This window comes from Sminthopsis crassicaudata, chromosome 4 (assembly GCF_048593235.1).
Source record: "Sminthopsis crassicaudata isolate SCR6 chromosome 4, ASM4859323v1, whole genome shotgun sequence".
Lineage (NCBI taxonomy): Eukaryota > Metazoa > Chordata > Mammalia > Dasyuromorphia > Dasyuridae > Sminthopsis > Sminthopsis crassicaudata.
Window position 1 is genome coordinate 147,758,672 of NC_133620.1, and position 20,837 is coordinate 147,779,508.

Here is a 20,837-nt window from a genome sequence, read left to right on the forward strand (position 1 = left end):
GATACATTATCTTTTTGGCTCCAAAACTAGTCTTTTATTATACCATGTATCCTCTCACATCTATATCCACAACATAAGCTCGTGTATATTAGAAATAAATATGCTGAATATACTTATTCTTTTAATAGTAAGCAAGGAGACAGTATGTGATGTCCATTAAAATTAGACATAGGAATTCTTTTTCTTTTTAATTTGGTATATAAATCATCCCTATTTGTATCTCTATTAGGAATAAATGTGAATATTTCTCTGAATCTGTAGCAACACTACCAATGATATAAAGCATTTAGCTTATTTTGGTAGTGTCAGAATCCTTGCATTACAGTATATGTTATATTTATTTATCCATTATGCAGGTTTTCCTAGGAGAAAAAAAGTATCCATTTCTTCTTTAAATGAAATCATATCAGTAAATCATCTGATTTTTAAAACCTTGATCAAATCCTTGTAAGAAATTTTCCTTGTGGGTAGGGTACTATAGCCATTTGTTTCCAGTATCCTATTGTAGTTGAATAGCTATGGGATTTATTCACATCCAGAAGAACATTTGAGAAGAATGCTAAGGATCTACTGCCTTTGTGAGAGGCAAAGGCGCGGTTTAAAAAATGCAGGGTGACTCTGATCTTCACGCAAGCTTTCATGGAAGCACAGTATCAAAGCTCTGGAATCTTTTTAGTCTTTCTTTGCCCTGACTAAAGATATCCTCTATAGCCCCTCTTTCCCCCCTTTTCTCTGGTACAGTTCAGATAGCCACCCTATCCCCACTATTTATAGCCAAATTTCTCTTTTCTTTGTCTTACTCCCTCAGTATTTTACTAGGTGGCTGGTCAGGTAATAAAACTGTAAAAAAAAATAATATTTGACAACTGATTTTCCAAACATTTCCTTATTCTATATTGCAAATTTTCTGTTTATAACACATAGGTTATTATTTATTTAGGCAAATTCATATCCTCCAGTGTAAGTAAAGAATTAGATTTTTTTTCCCAAAATTTGGTTAGACTTAGACCTCTCTATTGCTTTTTTTTTGTCATCTTGCAAATGGCTCCCATATCTTCCATTTCCCAGAAATACTTTGAACTAGTACATTTTTTCACACAAACTTGTTGATCTCAGTATAAATAACACCTTGCCTGAATTTACAAGCTAAGCTAGTGGATGAGATCATATGAGAATGAAATGAGCTGATCCTTTTCTGAGAACAGATAAATGTGTATGGACAGGTTAAAGAGGTATTATGTCAAAACAGATATCCTCAATATGTAGCTGCTACTATGCTGATTTATGGTAATACCTTATGTTTCAGCAGTTAAACTTCAATTATAAACAGAACACAACACCTTTTCATATTAAAAACTCTACCTAACTGAAGATTTAAGACTAGCAGATGGTTGAAACAAGAATTTTAGTAACTACATATAAGAACTAAAGCTTAAGCTTGGGAATCTGAAAACAAGGTCTTTTCATACAAGTTTATTTGAATTTCAGGCAACACAGAAGGTGTCACACATGTAATTATTGTCTATAAAAATCTGATAATGCTTCAGAGACACAGTCATTTTCATCTTGTACTAAAATCTAAGAAATCTTTTTTGTCATTTTTTAAAAGGCTGAAATGTTTCTAGATCATTTTCAAAGGCCTTGTATACTGAACAAAAGGACAACAATTAAAAAAATGCAATGTTTCTGCCTCTATGAGCATACTTGTTCCTGTATCAGCTATTGGAGTCCCACATAATACTCAGTCTCTTCACTCTTATTACTCAGAATCTTTACATAAGACCCATGTAAGTATTTCTCTTGGGCTAGTCTCTCAAAACTGTTTATTTATTTTTTCTTCTATTTCCCAGCCAAATTAACTTTTTCTCTATTACATAAAATTTGCAAAGATCTTTTTCATGTTATCTTATTTAAATATCAGAACAATTCTATGAGGCATTTGCTGTTCCATATCCATTCTATAGAATAAGGACACTGAGGCATGAAGAAAGATTATTGCTTTTGCCCATGGCCAAATTGCTAGTTAAGTATCAAAGTCAGGATTAGAAGCGAGGTCTCTCCTAATTTCCATTCCATTATGCTTTCCTTTATATCATGCTGCCTCTCTTTCTTTCCCCTCAAAGTCTTAATAGGCATCTGGCTACTTTACTTTGGCTAAGGCATTAAATGTTAATAGTGAGTGACAGAGATCCATTCACTATATATGTTGCATCTATCATTCAAATTGTATTTATAACCCTTAGTCAGCTCCATAATTTAGTCACATCCCACACTTTAAGGTCATGACAGTTGCTAAACTGCTTAAAAAACCATTAGATGAAATGACTATTGCAAAAGCAAATATATGGCCTACCCCCTCATATATTTCAGAAACAGTTGGTTGAAGGATGTTTTGAACTAGCAGCTCTTCAGAATAAAATTGAAGACAATAGGGTAACTTGGAAACTATTCATTATAGCATCTGGTCTGTGTTTATAGCTACATATGCCGACTGACGAACACCCTCAGCACACTGTAAACTTAGTGATTACACATCCAGAATGGAAATAAGTCATTGGATGACTTGCTATCCAGAGTACACTGCCCCATGTTTTATTACTGGCATGAGTCTCCTTGGATTTTGGTTATTACAAAAACATCAGATTGTTTTTGGCTTTAATTTTAGAAAAAACAAACCAAGGAAATGTTGAACATTAACAACAAATGCAGAAACATTGGGACCTGGACTATTGTTGTATTTCAAAGCTACATTTTCCAAATTAGTGTGTGGGAGGAAGTTTAGGAAGATAAAAAATGAACTGGGAAAAGGAGAAAACCACCCAGCAGGTTGTCTAATAATTTTTTGCTTGTTTGTTTCGTTTTGTTTTGTTTGTTGTTGAAATTTAGCTTGAATAATTCTGTTTTGATCAGCCCAATTATCAATAGGTCATGAAAAGTTGCTTTATGAAGGTTACTTGTTAAATGATTAATTTTAATATATGAGTAAATAATAACTTACATCCATGCAGTGCTTCTATAATTACAAAATATCTTTTGTATTTCATTTTGTTTACTCTTAAAAATAACTCTATAAAACAGAGTTGTAGACATAACTATCCCAGTTTGATAGCTGTGGAAACTTATTAGTATCTCACTCACCTTAGGTATCTCAATGCAGTTGATATGTCTGGCTTATAGTTAGAGACTGTTTTAAACTACTAAAGCATATTATGCAATTTTTCAATGACTTCAGGATTTCATGGATGATCAATCTACTAAATTCATTCTCAAATGAATAAAAATCATTTACTCCCCTAAATTATTCATGAGAACAGAAAATGGACCTATGATAAAAACTTGGATTCATTTTATGCAAAAGAAATCATAATTTTACTCCAGGCACAAAATACAGAAGAGAAACCTCCCCAGGTTCTACTGAAAGTAGTGCCAGGATACCACAGGCAAACAAAATGGAATATGGCAAGCTGCAATAATGTTTGGCTGCCTACACAACTATCTGTTTCTGGTAGTTATGGAATCACCAGCTTCCTATTCATTTGTAAGTATTCATTGGATCTACATGCTTCTGAAATCAGTGTACTGGTCCCATATGTCAGGGACTTCAGGAGCTCATAATCCTTGCTCTTGGAGTTCTTATAATTTTTGTGAGATAGAATAAATTGTACTGAGTCAAATATTAAAAGATGAATAAAAATCAGCTAAAAGATCATAGATTACTATTTTAACTGCATTTTATGAAAAAATTTTCCTCTTGCTTTACATTTTTAATTACTTCACCAATCATAAAACATGATGGAGGCCATTGTCACAGCAATCTATTGACTGACTCTACCATTGTAGCATTCTATTTTGCTTTATGTACTACTGAAGTTGGTCTGCCAAATCAAACTATAATTTTCTAAATACTCTGGAAATTTGAAATGGCTTTTGACCTTTTAGAGTACCTAGAATATTGGGGAAACTCCAGGAAGGCAGTAGATTATAGATGGTATATGGCATAATGCACCATTTTGTTAATCATATGTAGATAAGACTTCAGGTTTATTTATTTTCTTTAAAAACAGATAAGGGCAATTTAAGAGGTACAGAAAATTTGAAAACGCTTTGTGTGTGTATTCATAAACCAAAACAATTAGAAAAAAATTTAAAAGGTGCAAATCCTTCTGCTAAAAGGGCCATATCAGATTCCTTTCCTATTAGAAGAGACCTAGTCAGTGTCACAAAACCTATGGAAATTTTTGAAGCAACATAGTAAAGGTGAAAAAATTTCCAATTAAAAGAAGGAAAAAAGGAGAAAAACATGCTAATCTATTTTTCCTTTCAAAGTTAGGTCCCAACTAATTATCTAGAATAGACAATTTTCAATTTTTCCCTCACCATTTGAATTAATTTCCCTTCCAAATCTTTCCTACTCCATTTGCTTTTGGATTCAATGGACCTTTTCTTATCTCTGGTCATTTGTGACTGAATTTTATCTTCTTTCCTTGCTTTTCTGTTGAAATGCTTGCCAATAGCTAACCACCTGGGCTGGGGATTTATTCAGGCATGCAAACTATCACAAACTATAGGCCTCCACAGTGTTGGCCTGGTGTGTCTATGTAACCAGTCAAAGTAAATTGACCACAAATTATTTGGCTAGCATTACCAGTCTATCAAGACGGAAGACTTTTTTGCTAATTTCATTATTTGGGCCAAAATCTCCACGTTGTGTTGAAATTGTGTTTTAAAAATCTCTCAGTTCTTTGTTCTTTTCTGATTCCTGAGGGATGGGGGGGGGACTGGTGACTTCCCACTTATTCTACCCAATTTTATGTCTTTTCCCCATGTAAGACTAATGTTAACAGGGTCTATTTCTCCCCCCCACCCCCAACACCATATTGTGCCAAGCATCATAAGTAGTTTCACTACATGGTAGGTAGAGACAGTAGTAATTTCGTGTTGATAGAAATATGTCTCCTTCTTTTGAAAAAAGATTGAATCTGCTGCTTAATAAGTACATAAATGACATCTATAAGAACAGTTATACTGGTTTATAAGCACATTTTAAAAACACTGGGGGATAGGGGAAGTTCTGTACTTATTCAAATTTTAGCACAATTATTTTTGGGGGGGGGGTGATGGGGGAAAGGCTTTAAATCTGTGATTTTTTTTCCCAGTAAGGGACTCTTAAAATAAAAACTCCCTCATTAATGATCAATAACTCATTTATAACTAAAAGTCTCAAATAATTATCTAGGGCACTGAGCAATTAAAAAATTTACTCATGATCACACATTTAGTATGGATCAAATTTTAATCCTGTTCTAACTTCTAGGCTAGTCCCTCTTAGATTTTACTGACTCCTAGGAATGCTAAGCATGCAAATATTAGAATTTATATTTACTTTATTAACCTGTTATCATTTGTAAAATGTAGTAAAAAAAAAATCATGACCTGATCCCTCTTCAATGTTGAGCAGAAAGCAGTGGGCCATGGAAGGGAATATTAATCCCTTAATGGTATAGGTAAGAAGAGAGAAAGAAACAAGACATCAGTGTTTTTATGGAGTCCCAAGATGGAGACATCACATTTCATGTTCCTTCTTTGTTTTTTAGTTTTAATCTAGGGAACTAGCTAGTATAAATGGATAGAGAGCTAGACCTTTGATCAGGAAGATCTGAATTCAAATAATTCCTGAAATCCTTACTAGCTATGGAATCCCAGACAGGTCCTTTAACCTAGTTTCTTCATCTGTAACATAGGAATAATGATAACTAAAGGGATTGTTATATGCATAAAAATGAGATGCTATTGATAAAGTGCTTTAAAAACTTTAAAGTGGCATATAAAAAGTATTATTATCATCATTATTATTACTATTATGTTGCTAATAGCACAGATAATTCTGTATGACAAGGAGTTTCTTTAAAGAAACATTTTTTCCATTGTGAAAATAATAAAACTGAAAAGTGATCAGATAGTCAAGAAGACTCCATTAAATAATTAATACTTGTCACAAAAGATAAGTCACTTGGATTAATGGTATGGCTGTTATACGAAGTATCTCCTTTTTTTCTGTTTAGTTTGTCTATCTTCATTCACTGCCCGCTGAGACTCACAATGGTATGTAATAGCTCAAAGATCTAGACTGACAAACTTCATATAAGAAGTATCCTGAAAGTTGGCCTGGACAAGAAACAAGACCTACCAGTTATGATTTCACATCCAGACTATTATGACCTGAGGTCCCACTATATTCATGTCTGCAAAGCTTATTGAATTTTTGCTAAATGTATAAAGCATTATAGCATTATCGTTTTAAGATTAGAGGGGAACTCAGAGTTTAGCTTCTTTAATAGATGATGAATCTGAGATACAAAGAGTAAATGTATCTACAAAGAATAACATATAAGCTACTAATAAAGTTCCAACCATAACTTTTGGCTAAGAATAAAGAGATCCTAAAGATACTTAGTTGATAACTGTTTTGTGTTCCTGATTTTTCATAGGAATAGAAAAAAAGTGAATCACAAGACTGGTAGAAGGTGAGAAAATAAGAAATATAAAAATAACACAACAGAAGGAAATAGAGAAGGGGAAAGATAGACAGGAATAATAAAAACATATGAGGGGAAAGAGAGAAAGGATGAGGAGAGGAGAAAGGAGGGGAGAAAGAGAAGAAGAAGGAAGGGGAAGGGAGAGGAAAGAAGGAAGGAAGGAAGAAAAGGAGAAAGGAAGGAAAGAAAGAAGGAAGGAAGGAAAAAAGGAAAGAAGAAAACAAGGGATGAATGAAGTGAGAAAGAAAAAGAAAGAAAGAGAAAGATAGGAAGAGAAAGAGAAAAAGAAAGAAAAGAAGGAAGGAAAGAAGGCAGGGAGAAAAGAAGGAAGGAAGAAAAGAAGGGAGAAAAGAAGGAAAGAAGGAAGGAGAATGGAAGGAAGGAAGAATAAGAAAAAGGAAGGAAAGAAAGAAGGAAGGAGGAAAGAAAGGAAGGAAGAAGAGAGAGAGAGAGAGAGAGAGAGAGAGAGAGAGAGAAGAGAGAGAGAGAGAGAAAAGAGAGAGAGAGAGAGAGAGAGAGAGAGAGAGAGAGAGAGAGAGAGAGAGAGAAAGAGAGAGAGAGAGAGAGAGAGAGAGAGAGAGAGAGAGAGAGAGAGAGAGAGAGAGAGAGAGAGAGAGAGAGAGAGAGAGAGAGAGAGAGAGAGAGAGAGAGAGAGAGAGAGAGAGAGAGAGAGAGAGAGAGAGAGAGAGAGAGAGAGAGAGAGAGAGAGAGAGAGAGAGAGAGAGAGATCGCTAGCGACCCAGATCAAATAACTCACTTTGCATTCCCTGCCCCGGGCTTCTTTCTCCGGAAAATGCTGAGGAAAGTATTGGAGCGGCAGGGCAGCTTGCCGTCCCCGACGTGCATGCGTACCACATCTGAGGTGGTGAAGGCACTGCGGACGTTCCTCTCAGGCTTCGCAATAATGATGTACATCTTGGGTGTGAACATGCATCCCAGCGCTACTGTCACACTGAGGCTCACAGCAAAGCAGGTAGTGATAATCTTGTAGTTGCTTCCGAAGTAGATGGGCACAAAAGCCAGCCAGATGATGCAGGTGGTGTACATGGTGAAAGCTATGTACTTGGCCTCATTGAAGTTAGCGGGCACATTTCGGGTCTTGAAGGCATAGTAGGTGCAGCTCATGATGAGGAGTCCGTTGTAGCCCACGGGGGCCACCACCCCCAGATTGCTGGTGTTGCAGATCAAGTAGACTTCCTTGATGCTGGGGTAAGACAGGATAGGCATGGGGGGCTCCATGACAATCAGGGTCACCACCAATGTCAGCTGCACACTAATCAGGATAGAGGCGATGATCACTTGGGCCCAGGCGCTCATGAATCGGGGCTTCCTAGTGCATATTTTCTTCTTGCTCCCAGCTAGAATTCGTGCAATACGGTTGGTTTTGTAGCACATGGCAGAGGAGAGTCCAACCAGGAGGCGCTGGAGGTAGCATGATGTGATAGTAGGCTTGGCGATGAGAGTGAAGGGGCACACGTAGCCAAGGAAAATGCCAGCTAGAATGATATAACAAAGTTCTCGGCTAGAGGATTTGACCACTGGAGTGTCTCGATATAGCACAAAGATGAGAGTGACAAACAAGGTGACCAGAATGCCCAGGCAAGAGAACACCACAGCTACAATAGACTCTATGTTGCTCCACTGAAGATAGCGAACAGTAATAGGTTCACAGCCTGTATGTAAAAAGGAGAGAGAGAGAAGGAAGGAAGGAAGGAAGGAAGGAAGGAAGGAAGGAAGGAAGGAAGGAAGGAAGGAAGGAAGGAAGGAAGGAAGGAAGGAAGGAAGGAAGGAAGGAAGGAAGGAAGGAAGGAAGGAAGGAAGGAAGGAAGGAAGGAAGGAAGGAAGGAAGGAAGGAAGGAAGGAAGGAAGGAAGGAAGAAGGAAGAGAAAAGAATCAAAGACTAATAGGAACAGTGAGGAAGAAAATCAGCAACTTTCCAGACAGATATTTCATCATAATTCTTGATTTTGTATTACTTTAATGCATCATTATCATATGGATTATTATATAGATTCTGATAAATACTTTTGCTCTTTCAAATCACATCCCCTGAAATATGATATACAACAAAAGTTTACTATAACTAATTGAAGAATAATTTGTTCTTTCCCCATAATCAACATAAGTGCAAACTGATTTCACAGTGTTTTAAGTGATTTTATATTATCTTTAAGTCATTTTCATTCAATGAAGAATGATCAGATATGAGGAGGAGGATGGTGATGATTATGATGGAGAAATATTTTTTTCTTTTAAATACAAGAAAATTATGTGTATCTTTTGCTTTCACTAATGAAATACTTAGGGAGATCTTATATTGGTTCTACGGTAGGCTATAGAAAAGTATTAGAAAAGTGGAGAAATTAGAGGAATAATAATGATAACAGTAACAACTAGTATTTTTATAGTGCTTTAAAGTTTGCAAACATTTTAAATATGTTAACTCATTTGTTCTTCACAACAATTTTGGTACATAACAGCTATTACTATCCTCTTTTTACAGATGGGGAAACAGAAACAAAGGGAAGTTAAAAGCTGTTATTGGCCAGGACACAGAGTTAGTAAGTATCTGAGGCAAGTTTTGAAATAGAACATTTCTGTGTTCACGTCCTGAACTTAGTTGTATCCTTGGTGTATGCAATGAGATTAGAGATTCATTTTTTTCCTGATAGTGGCAAAATTCTACTGCAAATGTGTACTTCAAACTAAAAATCAGATACATAGTGTGTGACCTTAGGCTAAGTGATGGAACTTCTCAATGCTAAAGGAAACTCTACAACTTTGGTAGAGGAATGAGAACTTTCTGGTAGTTTTCCCATTCAGGAGTCTCCCAAAGAAAGCAAAGGCTTAGTGTCTATCTCTGTCCTCTAGGAGCTTATATTCCATTAAGAAAATAAAACATGCACATAGATAAGTGACTAAAATGTAATTTGGGGAATAGAAGAAAACTAATAATTGTGGGGATCAGGGAAGGTCTCAGAGAGGAGGTTAATCCTAGAAGAAAGATAAAGATTTACAAAGTAGAGTTGACCTTAAAGGGCATCCCAAGCATTATTTTTGGGAAATTGCTAACAGTCCAGTTTGTTGGTAATAAAAAAAAATCTAAAATAGAATAAAGTGAAACGAAGCTGGAAATTTATGTTGTAAGCATATTATTTGTTGTTGTTGTTGTTGTTGTTGTTGTTGTTGTAGAATCATTCCAGTTGTATCTGACTCTTCTTGATCCCATTTGGGGTTTTCTTGGCAAAGATCCTGGAATGATTTTCCATTTCCATTTCAAACTCATTTTATAGTTTAGAAATCCGAGGCAAAATCGATGGGTTAAATGCTTTGCTCAGGTCACACAGCTATTAAATACCTGAGGCTGGATTCGAAATCAGGTGTTCCTTACTCCAGGTCCCTGGTGCTCTATCCAGTGTGTCATTTAAAATGAAAGTTCAAGAAGTTTGCATTTTATATTCAAGATAACTGAAAACCACTGGATGTTTTTGCATAGGGGAATTATTATGGACAGGCTTATACTTTAAGAAGATGATTTTGGCAATGAGGCAGAAGAAACATTATAGAGGGAAGAGGCTAAAAGAGGGAAGACCAATTAATAATAATGATAGTGATCCAGGATAGAGTTGAAGAAGACCTGAACTAGGACACTATACCTGTTAGAGGAGAGAAAAGGACAAATGCTAGAAATGTGGTGAAGGTAGAATTGGCAAGTCTTGAAATTGATTGAATATGAGGTGAGGGAGAAGGAGAAGTCAAGTATGAATCCAATACATTTATTGTATTTAATTTATACTCTAAAATATTTAACATGTATTGGTCACCATTTGGGGGAGGGAGAAGGAGGGGAAAAATTGGAACAAAAGGTTTGGCAATTGTCAATTCTGTAAAATTAACCATGCATATATCTGGTAAATAAAAACTATAATTAAAAAAAAATGAATCCAAGGCAAAAACCTGGGCCAATAATAATAATATGAAGTTAGAAAACACATACACATATGCAAATACACACACAAATAGGGAGCTTCATGACATTCAAACTCTCTTTCTCTAATATATATTATGTAATACATATTATATATTATCTATTTATAATATATTAATATGTAAAAATTAAAAACTAAAATATATATGTAAAACAATATGCATGTATAATATGTACACACCCACATATATGCATAACAAATACACATTAAGATATTGTGTTATATTTATATAATATTTCTATAAAAGATTTATTTATATTAAAAACTTGTTGCATCCCCCATTCTAAATAAGTGAATAGCTACTGAAATAGGTCCAGGCATAGTTTGTATTGGAGAAAACATATCAGATCTAAAGAATTTTTAAGATTTTTTTCCTGAGAATCTTTCTGATAGAGTTTGTCATTTTGAGAAGTTCCCTTATGGTGTGTGACCTATTTTAAGAAGTGAGTAGTATTGGATTGCACTCAATTGAATTCCTATGAATATTTAAACTAAATTTTAGCACCATTTCATTACAGAACAGACTCATGTTTATGTATCACATGTCTTTATATGGAACATGAAAATGATTATAAAGTTTTTTGCAAGAAATAAAGTGTGATATTTAAAAACTGAATTAAAATATGTAGTTCTCACATAAAGAAAAAAAAAGGTTTGAGAATCCTATTTCATTAACAGTTTCAAAAATCTTTATAATTAGACATATAACAATTATCTTCATAGTCAAAATACAAAATGTTCCAAAGTATTTTATGAATTCATTAAAAAAACAAATTTTCTTCTTTAGACATGTGAATACAACTATGTGATCAAGTGATGAGAAAAGTTTATTACAATGTTATATTATATATTAATATATCATTTTTTAAAATTCTGCTAATTTTCTTCCAATAAAATTCAGTTTATTCTTTATCCAAAAAAAAAAGTTTCTTCATAGAAGGCAAGGGGTCTGGAAGTATTCCATTTTTTTTATCCCTAGATCCTAGCAAGTGCATGGCATATATTAGGTACTTAATAAATTCTTATTGATTGATTGGTTTAATTGGCATCTGATAAAAATATGCCACAGCAAATTATGTAATATTTAAAATATTTCCCTTTTTTGTATCTATCAATTTCTCATTTTGCAAGCTAATTTACAATTTTAAATAGAGTGGTTTATTAATATTCACTCAAATACTGGTGGAAATCCAGATTAGAAATTTCCTTCATGATTCTAATGAACACATAATTTCATGAGTCTGAGTTTCCTTTCCCTAGTATAAATTGCAATCCATCTGTAGCATCTACTATGATTCTTGCCTTTAACTTTCCATAGAGCATCTCTAGAGGACTCATCCAATGTGCACATATATATATATATATATATATATATATATATATATATATATATATATATATATATATATATATATATAGAGAGAGAGAGAGAGAGAGAGAGAGAGAGAGAGAGAGAGAGAGAGAGATACATATATGTCATTACACATGTAATTTATATACATATATATATATTTCATATATAAGAGGGCTCATCATTCAAATTCTCTGTTATCACTCACTACTGCTACAAGGCCATGCCATATTCATCTCTTAAATTATTAATTATTATGTACTTCATAATATCCTTTAAGTCACTTTTTTTGTGAATTTTTATTAGAAATATGTAGCAGACTACTTAATGAATCTTTCTTTTCTCTTTTTTAAAAACAGAGATTTTTTATTCTTTTTTTTCATCTCTAAATTCTCTAACTTCCTCTACCCCTTCCTTCACCTAATAAGAAATCAAGAAAGATTTAAAAAAAACTATTTCAAATGTGTATATTCATGTAAAACAAATTTCTGCATTAGGCATGTTCCTAAAAAAGCAAGAAAAATAAAGTATAAAAATATGTTTCAACATTCATTCAGAGTCGATCAGTTCTCTCTCTGAAAGTAGATTGCATTTTTTATCATGAGTCCTTTGGAATTGTGGTGGATCACTATATTAATCAAAGATATTAAGTATGCTCTTCCATATTTATTATCTTTAAAATATGGCTCTTTTATGTAGACTACTTTCCTGGTTCTGCTCACTTCATTGTTAATCAATTCATACATGGCTTCTCTGTTTTTTTCTTCAGAGCAAACTTTTTCTTAGAGCACAATAGCATTTCCATCACAATAATATACTACAATTTGTTCAGCCATTCCTCAATTGATGGTTGGTTTCTAATTCTTTACTGCCACATAAAAGAATCTATAAATATTTTTGGAAATAGGGGTCTATTTCCTTTTTCTTTGATTTCCTAGGGGTATAGGCTTTGTAGCAATATTACTATGTAAAAAGAGTATGTATAGTTTAATACCATAGTTTTGAGCATAGTTCTATATTGTTTCCATAATGATTGGATTATTTCACAGATCCACCAATAGTACACACTAATGTATATCCATTTTCTTACATCTCCACCAGCATTTATTATTTTTCTTTTTTCAATCTAAGCCCCTCTGATGGGTATGAGGTGGTACTTTAATTTGCATTTCTCCATTTATTAGTGATTTAAATTTGGCATTTGATAGCTTTGATTTCTTTCTCTGAAGACTTTCTATTCATATCCTTGTTACCATTTATCAATTAAGGAATGATTTCAATGCATTTTTCCATTGCTCTGTGGTTCACTTGCAATTTTGATTATTCTGAGATTGTAACATTCTATAATTCATACCCATATATCTATATGGAAAAACCTATGTTTTTGCTATATGGCTATGAATTATAGAATGCCAAAAAACATGTTTGTTTTTTTTTTCCAAGACAGTAAGTTTTGAATAGTTGTGAGTGTTTTATTATTAATCCATTCTTATTTCAGTTCATTGCCCATATGTAAAACTTGTCTTAGATTATATGTGTCTGGAAGAGTATATATGTGTGTGAGCATATTTATAAACACTCTGATGTCACAATCTGAACAATGTTTTTCCCATTTTGTTTTTTCTGATGTAAAAGAGTAAGAGTAACTATGTATTCCTTTGAGGAATCCCTGTTGTGTTCTGAGGTTTCATTCAATCAACACAGAGTATTGTGCAAAGAGAAACATCTGGAGATAAGTCAACAAACATTTATTAAGTGCCAGTATGTGCCAGGTGAGGGTAGAGTTCTGGACCTGAAGTTAGGAAGACTCATCTTTGTGAGTTCAAATATGATCTCATATTCTTCCTGGCTGTGTGATCCTGGACAAGTCCTTTTACCTTGTTTGCTTCAGTTTCCTCATCTGTAAAATGAGCTGGTGCACAAAGAATTGGACACCAGTTAAAAATAACTGAATAAATGAAAAGAACCAGCTACACCCAGTGAAAGGACAATGGGAAATGAGTGTGGACCACAAGATAGCATTTCCACTCCTTCTGTTACTGTCTGCTTGCATTTTTGTTTTCCTCTCAGGTTATTTTTACCTTCTTTCTAAATCTGATTTTTCTTGTGCAGCAAGATAACTATATAATTATGTGTCTATGTACACACACACACACATACACACACACACACACACACATATATATATATTGTATATACACATATATTGTATTTAACATATATTTTAACATATTTAACATATATTGGACTACCTGACAACTAGGGGAGAGGGTTGGGGGAAGGAAGGAGAAATTTGGAACAGAAGGTTTTGCAAGGATCAGTGTTGAAAAATTACCCATGCATATGTTTTGTAAATAAAAAGCTATAATAATTTTAAAAATAAAAATAAAAATAACTGAATAACAGTAGCATGTGCCAGACACTATGCTAAGTGCTGGGGACACAAAGAAAGGCAAAGCCTCAAACTCTTAATAGTGAAACTTTTTTCTATTTAGATTTTGAACAGAATAGCCTTCATGACACTAATGAGCTCCTCTGTCAGTACATTTCTCCCTTTTGTAAGCCTCAATTGCTATTGATAGTCCGACAGACTTCTGAAAACAAAATTTATATCTATGGTCATACCAAGAAGAGAATCTTTTTTTGATTTTGTTATATATGTGTGGGCAACATTTGAGGGAAGATTTTAAAATTTCATTTTGTCTTAACAAATAAATTCCCTCCTTTTATAATATTTTTCTTATTGTTGGGAATCAAAAATTATGGTCATGGCAAATTTTTATATTCTACATATGTATTGTCTGGAAAAGCTAAAAACGTAAGAATTTGTGAAATCTTCTGAGCATATATTCCAAGAGTCACTTATTTTCAATCCAAAAATTTAAGTCACAATCTAAAATATATACTGACACATATTATTATCATACTAGATTCCATTTTTAATTTTTAAAAAAGGTTAGAAATATAATGGCTTGCTTGCTATTTTGGGGAGGGAGTGTAGGGAAGGGGGAAAAATTGGAACACAAAGCTTTGCAAGGGTAAATGTTGAAAAATTATCCATCTATATCTTTTGAAATTTAAAAGCCTTTAAGAAAAAATGAAAATGATTAAAATAGTTTATATCCTTAGAAAAACAAAATAATATTTACTTACCATATACTTCTAAGAATAGAAAGATCAAATATATTCTTATCACATTTACTAGCAGAACTGTGGTTTTTATTCTTTTAATGAACATCAATCAGAAATTTCACATGGTTGCACTTGGTAGAAAAGTAATATGTTTGATTTGCAAAAGGAGCAATAAAATTTATTCATGAATTTATGGTGAAGATTCTTCTTGTTAGGTTGCCATTTGAGCAAAGGGATCTTTATGGCCTCTTTTTGTAAAATCTCACTTTCCAATTCCACAATATATTGTGTTGCTTTCTCCCCTTTTTATTCTGAACTTAAAACCAAATAAAATCAACATTTCCACATATTGGGCATAATTGAATAGGAATATTATACATGAAAATGAAAATGTATATTATGTATTATTTGCTGTTTGATTTTGCATTAGACAATGTAAAAATTTTTTTTAACATATTGTACCCTTGTGTTATGATGATTGTTATTAGGACTGAACATTGCATTTATCTTTGCTTTTATACTTTACTGAGTATTTTAGAAAGCAAGGTAAATAATATGAATCCTGCCCTTTAGGAACTTAAAATTTTTAAATTTTAATTTCATTGGTATCTTTTGCCATAATCTTACCATCATTTCTGAATATTTCTCTCCCACCTCTCCTACTAGGAAACTATCCTTTGCATAAAATATATATGCATATATATATATATATGTACATATATATATATATATATTTGTAAATTTATTTTTAAACAAATTAAATAAAAAAATTTTAAAGGAAAGAGATAAAGTTCATCATAACTGATCAACACATCAATCATGTTTAAATTCCACCTCTGCAAAGAAAGGGAGGATCATACATTTTTTCTCCCGTTCTCCAAGGTCAAGCAATGCGTTCTTCGGCATGGAAGTAATATGGATACGTCTAGAAATACCAACGGCATAAAACACTATAAAATATCTTCATGAAACATTTAGAAGTGATTCACTTTATTTTGGGTCAAGTTGGTCCCTCTATTCCCAATACTATACAGGATTATCAGTTTATTTCTTTAAAAATAGTGTTAGTATTCTTGTATGGTATTCTAATAGTCTTGGCATTATTATACTATGAAATGTGCACTCAAGTGTTCAAGTGGTAGAAACAAACATGGAAAAGCTTGTCTAAAAGAATATATCCCTTATAAATATGTGAGAAATGGGTCACCTACTAGCATAATAGGTGAAAACAACTCAGAACTCTTTGAGGGAAGACAGTTCATATAAATGAAAAAGGTCTTACCAGTGAGGTCTCTGTTTGGCCACCATCCAAGGTCGCACGCTTTGCAGGTGAATTCATCTTGCACATATTCATTCTCCTTGCATGCTGTGCAGATCCAGCAGCAGCTCACCTCTCCTTTCCGAATAACCTAAAACATCAAGATTCTTCTTTCAGAAAGCTAATTATTTATACTTGTAATTATAAAGCCAGTGCTTTCACTCAGGCTTGTATTGTTTCAGATGAACCAGATACTTATTTGAAGAACATTTCCCTCTTTGGGTTAACATCAAAAGATATGGGGTACAATGCATGCTAGGATTCATGTCAAAGGGTCTCTTATGTTATTGTATGTTTCTAATAATTATCTGAATGTTTCTGCCTAAACCTAGACAATTCACAAGAAGAACTTTATTCAGAGACAGAGAGATGGTAGAAAGGTACAGTGGAGAGAGCAATGGGGCCTTAGAAATAAAATTCTAATTTGATTTTTCCTTCTTCACAGCTATATCCAGTTACCAAGAATGTCTGATTCTTTCTATACAATGATCTTTATATAGCTTCATATAACTTTCATTTTGCCACCATCCCTCTCCTAAATATCACACTTTATTAAATTATTCCTAGATAATTCCATCTGTGCAATTTGCCTGAAATCTTTCTATCTCCCCAAATTCTTCCTGCACATAATGATTAAGATAATTTTACTTTCCTGGTCAAGGAATTTCAGTTCTCCCTTTTCCATTTCCAATAAGCTCTAAACTCAGCATTATAGTTGAGGACCTCGCTATCTGTTCATTATCTTTCTTTAGCTTTCCAAAAGTGAGGGTGTGTGTATGTGTGTATGCACATGTGTAAGTGTATGTGTGCAGCTTTATCACATTTTACCTAAAACATAGACTAATACATCTGAAGCCGGAAAGGACACTGGAAGCCATTCTCCTTTGTTTTTCCATTTTCCTTTTCCATTCTTATTGTTTTTACAGGTGAGGGAACTAAAACTCAGAAGGTTAAAAGACCTGCCAGAATGATTACTTCACCTCCAGTTAGCTAGTCACCATATTAATTCAGTCTTTCCTAGCCACTCAACTTAACACACAATGACTTTTTGATTTACCTTCAAGAAAATTTTATCCTTCACAAAGGGGAGAACCAATAAAGGGTAATTCCATTTTGGATCTCATTATTACTAACAGAGAAGAGTTGATTGCTAGGTGAAAATTATAGGCATTCTAGAAAATGGAATGATTTATTCTTAGATATTGTAACAGAAAAAAAGAGAAAAATCCAAGCATAGCTTGATATATACTGTTGATTTTGGAAAAGCAGATTTCATTCAATTCAGAGGAAATGTAGGTAGAATCTCATGTAATAAGATTGTTACAAAATAAATCAGTCCAGGAGGGATGGGAGAAGCTCAAGAATGACAGTCTGAAAAAAAAAGGGAAACAATTTCTTTTTTTTTCATTTTCTTTTTTTATATTATAGCTTTTTATTTACAAGATATATGCATGGGTAATTTTCATCATTGACAATTGCAAAACCTTTTGTTCCAACTTTTCCCCTCCTTCCCCCAACCCCTTCCCCCAGATGGTAGGTTGACCAATATATGTTAAATATGTTAAAGTATAAATTAAATACAATATATGTATACATGAGGGAAACAATTTCAATGAAGAATCAATCAACAAATATTTATTAAGTTCCTATGTGCCAGTGCTAGGAAGAAAAATAATACGTGAAAATCGTCCTATAAATGTATAGGGAATTGGCCAACTATATTAGTTTGTTTATATAGAAATGCATAGAAACAAGACCAGGTAATAGAAGATGAATAGAAGAGTTCATTATAGTCCATTAACAGTAGTGTCAAGAATGCTAATATTTCCAATGAGCTGAGGTTAGTGAAGGAAGCTAAAGGCTATTGCCTTTTTTAAAAAAAGCAAAATTAGAAGAGAGGACAATTATAAAAGGAATTGAATCCCTGCTTGGGGATTGAGAGGATGATGTAAACTGAAAACAGAAAGAAAGCAGATATTTATTCCTTATTTTGCTTAGTTTTTGCTCCAAAGATGACAGAAGAAAAATTGTTGATAGGGAGTTGATACTAAGATAAATGAAGCGTCAATATGAGAACAACTAGTTAAGCTTGGATGAATTCATATTATTTAGTCCAGATAAACTAGATTTTGGGGACCTAAGAGAATTGGTCAATGGAATTGCAGAGCCATTATTGTGATATTTGAGAAGTCATTGAAAAGGGAAGAGATACCACATGATTTGGAGAAGATCTAATTACAATTTCTTAAAAATAGAAGAGAATAACATTTTTAAAGTAAAGGTCAGTGACCTTGATTTTGAACCTGGAAAAATAATAGACTATATGATTAGAGAGATAGTTGATGACTATCAAGAAAGAAAGATGGTGATTACAAAAAACCAGCAAGGCTTAATTAAGAATAGATCAGTAGATATTGCACTAGCACCATTTGGTACTGGCTAAGAAACAGAGTAGTTGATCAGTGGAATAGATTAGATTCATAGGATAAAATAGTTAATGATAATAGTAATCTAGTGTTTGACAAACTCAAAGACCCCAGCTTTTGAGATAAGAACTCACTATTTGACAAAAACTGCTGGGAAAATTGGAAATTAGTTTGGCAGAAACTAGGTATTGAACTACACCTAACACCATATACCAAGATAAGGTTGAAATGGGCTCATGATTTTGATATAAAGAATGATATTATAAGCAAATTAGAAGAACAAAGAAAAGTTTACCTCTCAGATCTATGAAGGAAGAAATCTGTGGGTAAAGAATAACCGAATCGTAATACTGAATACAAAACATATAATTTTGATTATATTATGCTAAAAAAATTTTGTACAAACAAAATCAATGCAGACAAAATTAGAAAGGAATCAATACACTGGGGAAATTTTTTTTATATATATTCAAGGGTTCTAAAAAAAGCTTCATTTCTAAAATATGTAGAGAACTGACTCAAATTTATAAGAATTCAAGCCATTCTCCATCAGTTGGAGAATGGCTGAATAAGTTATGGTATATGAGTGCTATAGAATGTTATTGTTCTTTTTATTAAAGCTTTTTATTTACAAAGCATATGCATGGGTAAATTTTCCAACATTGACTCTTGCATAACCTTTTGTTCCAAATTTTCCCCTCCTTCCCCCTATCCCCTTCCCTAGCTGGCAGGTAGTCCAATACATGTTAAATATGTTGAAATACATGTTAGAATCCAATATATGTATACATATTTATATATTTTTCTTATTGAACAAGAAAAATCAGATCAAGATGGAAGAAAAAGAAAAACTGAGAAAGAAAACAAAATGCAAGCAAATAACAACAAAGAGAGTGAGAATGTTATGTTGTTTTCCACACTCTGTTCCAATGGTTTTCTCTCTGGGTTTAGACAGCTCTCTTCATCACTGCATAAATAGAACTTGTTTGAATCATCTCAATATTGAAGAGAGATAAATCTATCAGAATTTATTGTCATATAGTCTTCCTGTTGCCATGTATAATGATCTCCTGGTTCTGCTCATTTCACTTAGCATCAGTTTATGTAAGTCTCTCCAAGCCTCTCTGAAATCATCTTGCGGGTCATTTCTTACAGTATTCTATAAGAAAGGACTAGCACGACAACAGTAATATTATACAAAGATCAATTCTGATGGAAATAGCTGTTTTCAACAATAATATGATGGAGACAAGTTCCAATGATCTTATAATGAAGAGAGCCATCTACACTCAGAGAGAGGACTATGGGAACTGAATATGGATCACAACATAGCATTTTCACTTTTTTTGTTGTTTGCTTGCATTTTGTTTTCTTTCTCATTTTTCCCCCTTTTTGATCTGATTTTTCTTGTACAGCAAGATAATTGTATGAATATGTATATGTATATATATACATATATATAATATTGGATTTAACATATTTTAACATGTTTAACATATATTGGATTACCTGCCATCTAGGGGAGAGGGTGGGGGAAAGGGAGGAAAATTTAGAATACAAGGTTTTGTAAAAGTTAATGTTGGAAAATTTTGCAGGAATATGTTTTAAAAATAAAAAAGCTATAATAAAATAAAAATTTAAAAAAAAGATATTGGTAGCCCTAGAGTCAGGAGGATCTGAATTCAAATCTCAGATTCTCATCACTTAGTAGCCATGTGATCTTGGGCAAGTTTCTTACCTCTGATTGTCTTAAGATTTATTTTAAAAAGAATGGATTGTGCAAGATTAATTTAATTTCATTTTTAGAAACAGGAATGTTAAATTATTAAGATTATCAAAATAATGAAGCACCTAGGTGCTTCCAGGGCACTTAAGTGGTGTAGTAGATAGAGCACTGTGTTTGGAATCAGAAAGAGTCATTTTCCTGAGTTCAAATCTGACCTCATAAACTCACTAGCGGTGTAATCCCTGAGAAAGTTTGCCTCAGTTTCCTAATATGTAAAATGAGCAGGAGAAGGAAATGATAAACCACTCCAGTTCTTTGCCAAGGAATCCCTAAGTGGGGTCATAAAGAGTCTGATATTC

At 33.2% G+C, this 20,837-nt stretch overlaps 1 protein-coding gene and 1 long non-coding RNA gene across 5 annotated transcripts in view; one reads left to right on the forward strand and one right to left on the reverse strand.

Moving 5' to 3' along the window:
• Positions 1 to 20,837, reverse strand: part of GRM1 (glutamate metabotropic receptor 1) — a 438,388-nt gene that overhangs the window by 26,356 nt on the left and 391,195 nt on the right. For all 4 annotated transcript variants that reach the window (XM_074309606.1, XM_074309607.1, XM_074309609.1 and 1 more), the window contains exons 7-8: positions 16,291 to 16,417; positions 7,294 to 8,209 (exon numbers count right to left, since the gene is read on the reverse strand). In XM_074309606.1, the coding sequence (XP_074165707.1) occupies positions 7,294 to 8,209; positions 16,291 to 16,417 (1,043 nt within the window). The remainder of the gene's footprint in view (positions 1 to 7,293; positions 8,210 to 16,290; positions 16,418 to 20,837) is intronic.
• LOC141565880 (uncharacterized) overlaps positions 7,662 to 20,837 on the forward strand; it is a 50,760-nt gene continuing 37,584 nt past the window's right edge. The window contains exons 1-2 of the long non-coding RNA XR_012489172.1: positions 7,662 to 7,745; positions 9,040 to 9,097. This is a non-coding gene — a long non-coding RNA (uncharacterized LOC141565880). The remainder of the gene's footprint in view (positions 7,746 to 9,039; positions 9,098 to 20,837) is intronic.